Source organism: Diachasma alloeum, unplaced genomic scaffold (genome assembly GCF_001412515.2).
Source record: "Diachasma alloeum isolate Michigan unplaced genomic scaffold, Dall2.0 Dall_scaffold_00280, whole genome shotgun sequence".
Classification (NCBI taxonomy): Eukaryota; Metazoa; Arthropoda; class Insecta; order Hymenoptera; family Braconidae; genus Diachasma; species Diachasma alloeum.
The window spans coordinates 1,568,491-1,581,257 of NW_021680419.1; the positions used below are offsets into that span (position 1 = coordinate 1,568,491).

General features: G+C 36.6%; 2 protein-coding genes across 3 annotated transcripts; both read left to right on the forward strand.

The window, feature by feature from the left end:
• The first annotated feature begins 385 nt into the window (after positions 1 to 385).
• Positions 386 to 6,341, forward strand: LOC107038310. The gene is made up of 6 exons (XM_029126125.1): positions 386 to 711; positions 1,282 to 2,345; positions 3,135 to 3,291; positions 3,366 to 3,637; positions 4,805 to 5,016; positions 5,430 to 6,341. Exons 1-6 carry the CDS (start codon positions 386 to 388, stop codon positions 5,547 to 5,549), a joined length of 2,151 nt encoding a protein of 716 aa, XP_028981958.1. The 3' UTR covers positions 5,550 to 6,341.
• An 814-nt stretch (positions 6,342 to 7,155) lies between these two features.
• On the forward strand, positions 7,156 to 12,031 carry LOC107038362 (phenoloxidase-activating factor 2). Of its 2 annotated transcripts, XM_015257414.1 has the most exons (7): positions 7,156 to 7,247; positions 8,941 to 9,163; positions 9,224 to 9,335; positions 9,414 to 9,719; positions 10,729 to 10,997; positions 11,334 to 11,497; positions 11,584 to 12,031. In XM_015257414.1, exons 2-7 carry the CDS (start codon positions 8,941 to 8,943, stop codon positions 11,779 to 11,781), a joined length of 1,272 nt encoding a protein of 423 aa, XP_015112900.1. In that variant the 5' UTR covers positions 7,156 to 7,247; the 3' UTR covers positions 11,782 to 12,031. The 2 variants fall into 2 exon arrangements, with proteins under 2 accessions (XP_015112900.1, XP_028981960.1); XM_029126127.1 differs by having other exon boundaries at positions 8,941 to 9,335.
• The last annotated feature ends 736 nt before the right edge of the window (positions 12,032 to 12,767 follow it).

The following is a 12,767-nucleotide window of genomic DNA, read 5'->3' on the forward strand; positions in this document are numbered from 1 at the left end:
TAGTCATTTAAATGTTGCTGTTGAGCATTGAGAGGATAAATGACTACAATGGAATCAATTAATTATTAATTTTATTTAATTAACCTGCTATTCACTGCCACCCCGACATGACACAGCAAATAGACATGAATAAATTTCTTGATAAATTTTTGATGATTAACGAACAATAGAAAAATGGTTACGCCAGTTAACCATCAAACGATTGATCGCTGACTCGTAACGAAGCCACTGTTGTTGACCTGTTCCTGCTTAGCACCAGTGTAGTGTCCACTGTTTCTCTTGACACCTACATCCTGGCTACATAAATGAGTCCCCACTCGCAATTCTCTCATTCTGGTATTTTTCATCAATCAAAACGGATCTCCAGGAGAGGAGCTTAGCCAGCATGCGTTACACACTGGCCATCATTTCGCTGCTGCTGATATCAGGCGTTTTTGGAAGTTCTGGGAAACGGAGTGAGTACGTTTCGTTCCCATCTTCCGGGTGGAGAGCGCCCGGAGTGCCTTGGAGATGGCCCAACGACGCTAGGAAAATTGGGAGATTCGATCAGCCCCATATATTTCATCTGCTGAAGCATAAAATTAAAATTCAAGTCGTCGACAAGATTCCTACGACAACAGCGGCGCCGTCTGATTGTGTTTGTGTGCCTTATTACCAGTGTGATAATAATAATACGATTATTACAAATGGAGTTGGACTCATCGATATCAGGTATACTCTTTTATGAAAAACATTATTTCAGTAGAGAAGTGGTAAAACGGTTCAAGTCAATTTTACATTTGCTAATTAAATTTAAATTTAATATCAAATTTTTTAATTAAATTTTCATTACATTTTTCCAATTTAATTATAAATAAAAATAATTTAAATTTAATATTAAAATTAAATTAAAATTAAATTTTACTATTTTCTAGTTTTCAATGAATATCTCGGAATCTAAGAGAGATAGCAAAATTTTAGTTGTAACCTTTTTTGTAGAGCCGATTGAGAGCTACAACAACTGTAATTACGAAAATTTCGCCATCTCCCTTAAATTCGGAAATATTCCTCAAAAACCCCACTGAGAGATAAGTCGACTTGAACCGTTTTACTAGACTAGATTTTCGTAATTGTTTCACTAAAAAATGAGTAAACAATGATGATTAATCTTCTGTTACGGATGAATGATTGAATCGAATGAGCAGAGTGGGCATTTTCAACTCGACTCCCTCAGTCAAGTTGAAAATGCCGAGTCGATGAAAAAAAAAGTCAATTATTAAAGTTCACCAATTTCTGTTTCAGAATTCGTCGATGTACAGGTGATCTCGAGGTCTGCTGCAGGCCCCCTAGAACAACTAGAATGCCCTCATCAATGCAACCAATAGTAACCCCAACCATGCCCCCTACTATGCCACCCACTATGCCCCCTACTATGCCTCCAACAATGCCCCCCACTCTCCCCCCAACTATTCCACCCACTATGCCTCCAACATCTCCACCGACAATTCCTACAACTCAACCCCCTACGTGCCCCCCATCACCCCCTACTGTTCCAACATCACCTCCAACTCAACCACCCACTCTTCCCCCTACGTTACCACCAACCTCTGCCCCAACACTTCCTCCTTTCCCTACCCTCCCCCCAAACTGCATATGTGCATTCCCCAATCAGTGCGACGCAAACGGCGTCCTCATAGTCTCTGGAGAAGGAATAATCAACCCCAGACAGACTCAGTACCCCTGCGGGGCAAACATGATCTGCTGTCGGTTGCCAATAAATTCTGTCGTCTTTCCAATGCCCCCAAGAGCCACAGCCCCACCTCCAGTCACGGAGACGTGCATCTGCGTGAAAATCACTTACGGCGAAAACAGCTACATCGTCTCTGGTGCAGGCAACATCAGCCCAAGGTTCCCAGGAGCTAGACAGAGTCAAACACTCAATATCTGTGCAGCAGACGAAGTGTGCAGCCAGTTCCCACCCAACGGTCAGGACTCCTCAGCCACCTCGAGCTTCCCAATCACAGCAGGCCCTCCCATCGAATACCCTGGAGTCCCTCCATTCGATCCCAGAATCAACGTTACTGGAGTCATCAGAAATCCCGGGACCCCTCAGCAGTGCATGTGTGTCAAATCGTCGATCTGCGATCCAGACTTCGTCGTCACCATCGATGGGGCTGGCATCATTGATCCCAGATTCGGATTGTGCATGGTTTCTGATCAAGTCTGCTGTCGGTCCGTGGGGATTATCAGCAACAGGGGAGGAACCAGTGAGGTTTCAGGGGACGCTGCAACGTATATTGTTAATTACCCTCTGCCCAATTATGGAAACGTTGTTTGTGGAGTTAGGGGCTCTGTGTGCTCTCCAGGTAATTATCGTTAGGGTTTTATTCAGTAGGGAATTGACGAATGAAGTGAGGAATTTTGCAGTCTCTCTTCCATTGGGACGTACGATGCAGATATTTTCAGAGGGATGTGGCTCATTTGTTTTTCGTTATTCATTGTAATAAAAAACGTCGATAATATTTTTCATTCAATATTCAGAAATAAAAGGATTGCTTAGGGGAGACTGGGGCAAAATAGAACAGTCGAAAAATAACTGTTTAAGGCATTTCAAGTAAAAAAAATTTTACAAAAAATTATTAACTTTATTATTAACTTGTTTCATTATGTGGAGTACTCATGAGAATAATAATTATCTATTCGTTCGTTAATTCAATTGATTAGCTTAGGCCGATTACACTCTCCTCTGTTCATTCAATTGAACATCAGGATCACATTTTCCTTTTCCCCCCTTTGTGTTTCCCCCTGAGTCTTCCTCGGGACTTTGGATTTTGCGATTTCATTTTGTTTTCAATTAATCCATTGACAAAATCTTCTCCCGTCGAAACTTCTCAATAACTTTTAATTCCACTGAATAGAAAATTATTATTCTCATTAGTACTCTCAAGAATAACAAAGTTAATGAACAAAAGTTAGAGAAAAAAATGTTTAACAAAAAAAAAATTTTTTGCTTGAATTGAGTCAAACAATTATTTTTCGAGTAGTTCATTTTGCCCCGCTGTTGCATTTTGCCCCACGCACCCCTATAAAACCGCAATAATGAAATTTGTGTCTATAATTCCATTACAAACGCTCAGTGATTTCCGCCTTTCCAGGGATGTGTACAGCTTCTTCTGGAAATACCAGTTTTGGTGAATTTCCTTGGATGGTTGCACTTCTCGGCAGAGACCCCGGTGGATCGAGTGTTTTCCTGTGCGGAGCATCGATGATTAATTCTCGGGCTGTCTTGACCGCTGCCCATTGCGTCTTGAAGTGAGTCCAGCTTATTCTCACTTGATTCATTATGAACAATGCAATTAATCCTATTCAACTGCGGTTTTATGCAGTCGCAAGCCGGGTCTTTTGGTGGCTCGTTTCGGCGAATGGAACACAGCGAACAACGACGAGCCTTCGCCATTCCAAGAAGCTGATGTGCAGTCGATCGTTACACACCCCAATTACTACTCTGGGGGATTATACCACGATGTTGCTGTTTTAATCCTTGCAACTCCTGTTAACTACGCAATGAATGTACTGCCTGTATGTCTACCTCAACAAGCCGTTCTTTTTATGCCTGGAACGAGATGTCTAGCCTCTGGCTGGGGCAGAAGTGGTTTCGGTTCGTATATCGCATTTTGTAAAAAAAAGTCTTTTTATTCTCAAATTTGATGTAAAAATTACAGGTTTTTTAAATTAATTTTCTTCATTTTCATGTATATAAAAAAAAGAATACTAAAACTGCACTGAAAACAGTAAAAAAACAATTGTATTATGAACGCAGATCTTCCCATCAATTTGCTGCGACTTTTTGATTTTTCATAATAATTTAAAAAACGAGAAAAATACAAACGTCAAAAAAGTCTTTTTATTTTAACATTTGATGTAAAAATTAGTTTTTTAAATTAATTTTCTTCATTTTCATGTATATAAAAAAAAGAATACTAAAACTGCACTGAAACAGTAAAAAAACAATTGTATTATGAACGCAGATCTTCCCGTCAATTTGCTGTGACTTTTTGATTTTTCATAATAATTTAAAAAACGAGAAAAATACAAACGTCAAAAAAGTCTTTTTATTTTAACATTTGATGTAAAAATTAGTTTTTTAAATTAATTTTCTTCATTTTCATGTATATAAAAAAAAGAATACTAAAACTGCACTGAAACAGTAAAAAAACAATTGTATTATGAACGCAGATCTTCCCGTCAATTTGCTGTGACTTTTTGATTTTTCATAATAATTTAAAAAACGAGAAAAATACAAACGTCAAAAAAGTCTTTTTATTTTAACATTTGATGTAAAAATTAGTTTTTTAAATTAATTTTCTTCATTTTCATGTATATAAAAAAAAGAATACTAAAACTGCACTGAAACAGTAAAAAAACAATTGTATTATGAACGCAGATCTTCCCGTCAATTTGCTGTGACTTTTTGATTTTTCATAATAATTTAAAAAACGAGAAAAATACAAACGTCAAAAAAGTCTTTTTATTTTAACATTTGATGTAAAAATTAGTTTTTTAAATTAATTTTCTTCATTTTCATGTATATAAAAAAAAGAATACTAAAACTGCACTGAAAACATAAAAAACGGAAAACAATACAAACGTAAAATTTTTCATTCACTTATAGCATTCTGTTATTTTATTGCATAAAAAATGTATTTCATGAAAAAGTTTTAAGTTTTTCAGTTGTTTATTCATTTTTATTTTTTTATTTTTCTTTAGCTTATGTAACAATCGAAAAAACCGATTCACCATAATGATTTTCTTTTGAATTTTCTAGAGGGGCAGTACCAGACTATACTGAAGAAAGTAGATTTACCCTTAGTGGAAAGACAAGAATGCCAGGCGCGCTTGAGGGCTACGAAGCTCGGGCAGTACTTCCAACTGCACAAGAGCTTCAGATGCGCCGGTGGAGAGGCCAGTAAAGACACTTGCACTGGAGATGGCGGGGGTCCTCTAGTTTGCCCGACATCTACGGGACAATTTATTCAAGTACGTAAATCCGTACCAAAAAGAAAAATAGATAAATTCGTTCAAGAATTACCGTTTCGTTATATAAAGTTATATGATATTTGAAATTTCATAATGAAGAATATCAAGTCAGAAGTCAAAAATATTGACTATGAATTCTCAAGTTTTGGTATTTTTCACTCAAAAAAATTCATTCTGTATTCTCCATTTGTATTTTTTCCTTTTTTTTTTTTACAAAAAAATTAATTCTATATTCTTCATTTGTATTTTTTCCTCGCGTATTACTGGTTCAACTACAGACTGAAATCAACACGATGACATTGAGACTATTAAGACGCGTATACTTTTGTAGCATAACTAATAACTGTGGAAAACCCACGTCACCCTGTCTAATAAATAAAACTAATCCTTTTCATTTTTTTTCAAACCTGAAGGTGGGAATTACCTCTTGGGGAATTGGTTGTGGCCAGAGCAACGTGCCAGCAGTCTACGTCGATGTGATTCAGCATCGTCAGTGGATTGAGCAACAACTCGCTAATTACGGTGTTTCTTGATGCTAAAGATAATAGTGGAACTGTCCACTAATCCCCCAAATTAAATTAAACGAATAGAAAAAAACCTTTCGAGGCTGTCTCCAGGTTTCAATTACATCAATGAGACATGTGTCATGTTCAAGCTGACGAAAACTTCGTTCAACTGGTCTTACATAATCGAGTCAAAAGTCAGCCAAGATAAAACAAATCTCACGCTCTCCATGTAATCATTAATGAAAAGAAAAACTAGCTGTTGGAAATCGTTGTAAATATAGGACACAAACAGAGATTATCTTTCACTGAAGGGAAGTTCAAGCACAGTTTATATTTTCATAGAAACATTTGCCATTTTATTGAGTAGACTAGGCTATTTATGCTTTCTTCCTGCATCAGGATCTTCGAAATGTGAAACCAAACGATTGAATGGGATTCGATTATTCACGAATGAAAGCATTACAATAATAAACAGAACAAATTGATAAAAGTGTTTGAGGAAAGACAGTTAGTTTCCTGGAACTTAATCAGTCTTCGCACATCGAGGAAATAAAGTATTATAAAGCGTTGGCACGGCTATAATTGTGCATTCAACAGAAATCATTAACCCATTTGGAATTGTTCGTGTGAATAATTAATTATATCTGGCATGAAAAATAAATACCTCTATTCAAGTTGAGGTCTCTTGTCATTACCTCTAGCCATTCGCGTCATTCATCTCGGCGATAAAATCCTCCGAAAAAATCCTGATCAGTGTCTCTCGTCTGCGAAAAAAATTCAACACTCATTAATTTAACGAAAAGTTTCCAATTAAAGTTGAAGGAGATTTGCATTAGATTCTAGATTTGTCCTCAGCCCACAAATTTGTCGAAAATGAGGACTTGGATTTCTCAATCTCGTTGTCTCAAGGTTACAGATGATTTAAATTTGAGGTGGAGGTGGAGGTGTCATTCGAAAATTTTCTACACGAGTTGGGTTGTCATTGGGACATCAGGGAACTCGTTCCCGGTATTTCTGAGGGTCGTTGAAATCGAAAGCGAATCATGCGCTTCGGGGATTCCCAAACGCGTGGTATGTAACTGATAATATTTTTAGTGATGTTTATAATTACAACAACACAAATGTAATTTGTATGTAAATAACATTTCTGCAGGACAATAATTGCGAAAACTCTTGCTTTTTTATTTCTGTTAATCCCCAATTTACTATATTTTTTCTCCTCTCATAGTTACGTTTTTATGATATGAAACGAGACTTTGAGGTGTCCAGCCCTTAAAAATGGAGCCAAAATTACTCAGTCATATTTAAATTATTTGACCCTCATTAATGGTTTTGTTCATCGTCTTTTCATTTTTCAGTTGCAACTTTACATTTGAGGGAAACATTGCGCCTCAGGAAAAATGTTTCCCCAAGTTTTTCTTTTAATCTACAGATTTACGACGTATTTTTACGTTGCCGATGTCAAAGGTATCGTCGAGATAATTGTGGACCAGAATTAGGGAGATAATGACCTACAGCATGTGCAATCAAGTGGATTCTGTTCTCAATGATGTCGAAAGTCCCACGAAAGCCAAAGTGGGGAGTAGCATGAAATTATGACCGGAGTAGGGACGACCAGTAGTGAATACTCGAGGATCGCCAACACCAGTCAGGGTCGTGTTAATCGCGCGTCGTCATTCCAACAAGAAGGTGATCGTCTCGAGCTCAAGCACATCAGGTTTTACAGTGAGTTGTGTTCAGCAATCGAACTATTCTCAATTCTTTCTGTCGCTTCGAAACAATAGTACTTATTCCTATTTATTGTTCCCGCTTCCATGATAATATTGACTCACGAAATTTTTCTAAAATATATTAAACTGTGCAATTCTATTTTTCGATGTGACCATTCATTTCATTTCTTGTTTATCGGCTTCTGTGACTCAACGAAAATATGTAATCACATACTCTCGAGATTATATTTTATTCATACGTCTTCAAGATCTCAGAAATAATTGTAGTGGGTGATCGATTCATTCTTAATGTGCAGCTGACGTAATATTTTTTTCTCCTTTTTTAACAAACAACGAAGAATTGCGACTTTTTGCAAGAATTTTTCCTGCATTTTATCAAATTGACATGGAAAACATTACGTTGAAGTTTTTCACTACATGATTCTATTTACTTAAAGACAATGTTTATGTTTCCTGCTTGAGGCATCCACAGGTGATAAACTAAATCCTTATATTTTATTCATACGTCTTCAAAATCTCAAACATAATTCTAATGGATGACCTATGGAACAACGAAAAATTACGACTTTTTGTAATAATTTTAGTCACATTTTATCAGCTCAGCAGGTAAAAAATAAGTTTATAACTACATGATTTTATTTATACAGCGGCAATGTTTATGTTTCCTACCTGGAGCATCCGTAAGTGATAAAATAAATGTCAGACCAGTCTAAAGTGATAAAGAAAGGATAATCCACGTGTTCAATTTATTTTTTTAATGAACTTCGATATTTAGAGATGCTCAGCAATGCTAAAATTATCAATGTTCCATGAATCCCCTGGAATGAAAAATAATTAAAAACTGTTGTCCTATGCAAATCGAAAGTTCAGCATCATGTGACATTCATTAAAAGATGCCAACGATAATCATTATTGACTCCTGAATTTTCCGTCCGTCAATTAAATACCTGACTTTTTTTAACGTTTTCGGAATTTAAGTGAACCAGACAATTGGGGAACTACGTCTATTGATGTATTTGTATTCACAATAATAGACCGTGAGTCATCCGAAGATTCAGATGATTTCTGGAATCATTGAATAGTACTCTGTGATTGTACACACTCGGGAATTCCTTGACGTCACAAATTAACACATAGCAGGGGACTCCTTGAAACGTACAGGCGAGTTAAGGTCACTATTTGCTTTCTAATAATCATTAATCCTATGACTGGCAAAACCCAAATATTTATTCCATTGAGACCAATCAATTTTTTCCTAGCACTGTGAATAATTGATTACATGTCATCCTGAATCGACGGTTAAACAACATTTCTGCTGAACAGTAATTGCGAAAACTCTTGCTTTTCTATTTGTATTAATCCCCAGTTTGCTATATTTTTTCTTCTCTCGTTTTAATTTTACACAAAAAGTTACGTTTTTTACGATATGAAACGAGACATTGGGGTGTCCAGGCCCTAAAAATGGAGCCAAAAATCACTCAGTTATATTTAAATCCGACTTCTTGCTTTTGCCATTATCAACTCCATCCAGTTATGCAAATTATCTACGATACAACAGAATGGAGGGTTGAGAAAGGAAACAAAAGCGAGAAAAAAGAAACAAAACGAACTCCGAGAGGAGAAAAAATGTGAAAACTAATAAAGTCCGAGTTTAAATGAAGTTAACATTTTTTTCTCGTTCTTCCCAGATGTTGAAGTTGACTGTGATGTTGCTGGGGGCTAGCATGGCCGTGGCCTCGCCCCAAGTATCGAATTTGGACGTGCTGATTGACAAGGCATTCCCGAATAACAACAATCAGAACAATAACGATCTAATTGCCCCATCAAGACCACAACAGACCACACAATCTGCTAAAAATCTTGATGTGTTGATTGACGAAGTGTTCGGTCAACCAGGCAATAATGATCAACGTAATGCAAAAAACAATATGAATAACATTCAAGTTAAAAATCTTGGTGATACTTTTTTAGGTGTTGATAATCAGAAGAGTAATGATAATAATGATGACTGCGAGTGTGTTCCTTACTACCAGTGTCAGAATGGATCGATCGTTGATGATGGAGTGGGGCTCATTGACATCAGGTAATTTCGGCGGTCATGGGGGTGTGGAGTATCGAAAATAGTCTAAATATTCAGCGTGATTCCGACGAAATGTTCCAGGCTGCAGGCACCGGGCTGCGAGAGTTACCTCGATATTTGCTGCAAACGTCCGGATATCATCCCGAACCCAGTCACCACTCCACGTCCAGTGCCAGTACGGAGAGAGTGTGGACGGCGTAATCCGCAAGGTGTTGGATTTAGAATTACTGGGGATCGTGACAATGAGGCCCAGTTCGGGGAATTCCCCTGGATGGTGGCTATTTTGAGGGAGGAGGACATCAACAACGCCAAGATGAATGTTTACCAGTGCGGAGGGTCTCTGATTCATCCCAGAGTTGTTCTCACGGCTGCTCACTGCATTGTTGGGTAGGAATTTATTCTGTGGAAACCAAGCAGAGTTTAGTTTGTTCAGCCGATATGCATGACCTCTCGGTCTTTACATTTTTGCACCCCTCCCAGGAAAGTGGAGTGTTAGGAAAGATAATAAAATGGTGGGAATAACACATCTAGATGAGACATTCTGGTATTTCAATCTTAAGGGGTAACAGAATGCCGCTCATTTCACAATTTTTTTGAACAAATTTCCTGCTGAACGTTATCGATATTTTTACAAATCCAAGCACAGTCTCCAGGTAACGATCATGGGAACCAATGGGCTGTGGGTTCACAAAATATTAACTACTTTGAGCAGGAAATTTGTTTGAAAATTTCGAGGAAAGGGTAGCTGTTATCCCTTGAAGTTAATAGAATATCTGGGTAGTACATCGAATAGTTCTAGTAGTGCAAGTCGGGAGGAAAAACAGGAGAATTAGTTGTTGGTAAGAATTTATTCTAGAAATTATCATCATTGCCGGGATTGTTGAGGAATAAATTAAGGATGTTTAGCCATTTTCAGCTAATCTTATTTTTTCATGCTCAAGGAAAATTCTTCATTTTTTTTTGGCTGATAGCAGAACGTGTGAAACTAACTTCCTTGATGTTAAAGAAAAGTTAATCGCGATAGTCTAGTCAAAAATAAATAAACAATTTTTTTCTTATACTCGGGCTCTACGGGATTTATGTTGAAATTTATAATTCCTACTATAAGACTCTAAACATAGAAATAAAAGTAGAAGGTAATGTGAAAAACTTTACTGAATCGAATGACCAGAGAAAAATTTGGGGTTCCCGTGCAAAAAGAGGAACTATTTGAAAGATTCATGCGTTTGGTGCACTTTCTCCACTCCATTTCTAAATAATAAACATGGGTTGGTGGATTGAAATTTTTATCAAGATGAAGGGAATAACTTCATCTCTCACTTGAAAAAAAAATCAATTTTCTTTAACACTCGCAATTTTGGATAAACATACTCAATTCTCAATTTTTTTATTCCAGGAAAACTCCTCAACAACTGAGAATTCGTGCTGGCGAGTGGGACACTCAGACGAAGTCTGAAATCTACCCTCACCAGGATCGTGATGTATCTAACTACGTGGTCCACGAGAATTATCACGCTGGAGCACTTCGCAACGACTACGCTCTGCTATTCCTCTCTCAACCGGTCGACATCACCGAGAGTGTTAATGTTGTCTGTCTTCCTGAAATTAACGACGTTTTCGATGGAGCTAAGTGCTTCGCCAGTGGATGGGGCAAAGATGTTTTTGGTATGATCTTAAAGTGAATGTCATCAATTTTAAAAGTGCATTATTTTAGGATTGAGATTTGCATTGTGACGTCATACTGCAGATGTTTTCCTTTTAAAAAAATGCGCAATTGAATTGTATTGATCCAAACTCTTGAAAAATAATTAATCTTGGTATTTTTTTTATTTTAGCATCCAAACCTGTCGGTTTATTCTGCTTTAAAAAAAAATTATATACTTTCTTAGAAAGAAAAGCATTTTTTTTACATAATATTCAAGTTAATACAATATCATATAGTGCATTCTTCGTTTTTAGATAATTTACTTGAAAATAATCTTGGTATTATAATATTTGCAGGGAAAGAAGGTCATTACCAAGTAATTCTCAAGAAAGTTGAACTCCCAGTTGTCAACCGCGAAATTTGCCAGATCAGTCTCCGCACCACACGTCTGGGAAAGTACTTCGTTCTTGACAAGAGCTTCATCTGCGCCGGAGGCGAACCTGGAAAAGATACTTGCCGGGTAATTTAATCACAATTCTCCTGCAAATAATTTTCGTATTGTAAAAAATTGTCTTTCATTTTTCTAAATTTGTAAATTGACTCTAGGGTGATGGAGGAAGTCCTCTGGTCTGTCCACTTCGCCGTGATCCCTCTCGTTATGCCCAGGCTGGCTCCGTCGCCTGGGGAATTGGCTGTGGTGAGAACGGTGTTCCTGGTGTCTACGCCAATATAGCTGCTGCTCGTAACTGGATTGATCAACAACTCGCTTATAACAATCTAGACATCACAACCTACGTACCATAATAGTCGATATATGTATTATGCATCTGTAATAAAATCCTGATTTTAATTCATACGATGATTGTCGTTATTGGAGAGAAAAAGAAAAATGTGAAAATTATGAAGAGAAAGACATTCATATGCAATAGAAGAATTAATAAGTAAGACGCTAATTTTATTTTCAAAGTGTCTGTGAATTTGTTACCTTCATTCTCGAATGTACACCATATTTATGAAATTTATGTAATAAAGGAGAGCGAGGCTAAATGGGCTATTTCTTATATTTATTTTTTCATTTCTAAATGTTCAGAGACTCTCTCGTCGCTCGTGATGTTCTCCATGAACAGATTGACCAAAATGCTGTAGAACCAAATTATTTGCTCGTTTGATGTTTTCGATCCCCCGAAATAATCATTATTACGTCAACGATTTTTAAATCAGTAGTGAAGTGGTCGAACGGTTTAAGTCAATTCCATTCTAACGCCGATTCTCGATGCATATCGCGAATTCTAAAGGAGTTGGCAAAATTGTCCTAAAAATATTTTTTTGTAAAGAAAAAAAAAGTAGTGAAAAATGTAAAAAAAAGAAAAAAAAGTAAAAACAAAATTATTAAATTATGAATTATATTTTGTAGTGAAAAATGTAAAAATTATGAAAAGATAGATATTCATACGCAGTAGCATAATTAATAAGTAAGGCATTAATTTTATTTCCAAAATGTTTGTGAATTTGTTAGCTTCATTCTCAAATGCACACCATATTCATGAAATTTATGTAATAAAAAAGAAGAGCGAGGCAAAATGGGCTATTTCTTTTATTCATTTTTCTGTCATTTTTAAATGTTCATAGGTCCCAAAAAAAAACATCAGTGGAACTCAGTCTGAGCTAATGACAAGAGGACAGAAAACTACCTTTTATCGAAGGAAAACTCACCTCGCTTCATCAAAAATTCATGCAGTTATTCGCCCACAAATATTCACGAAAATTCTTGCACCTCACTTTCAATTTTC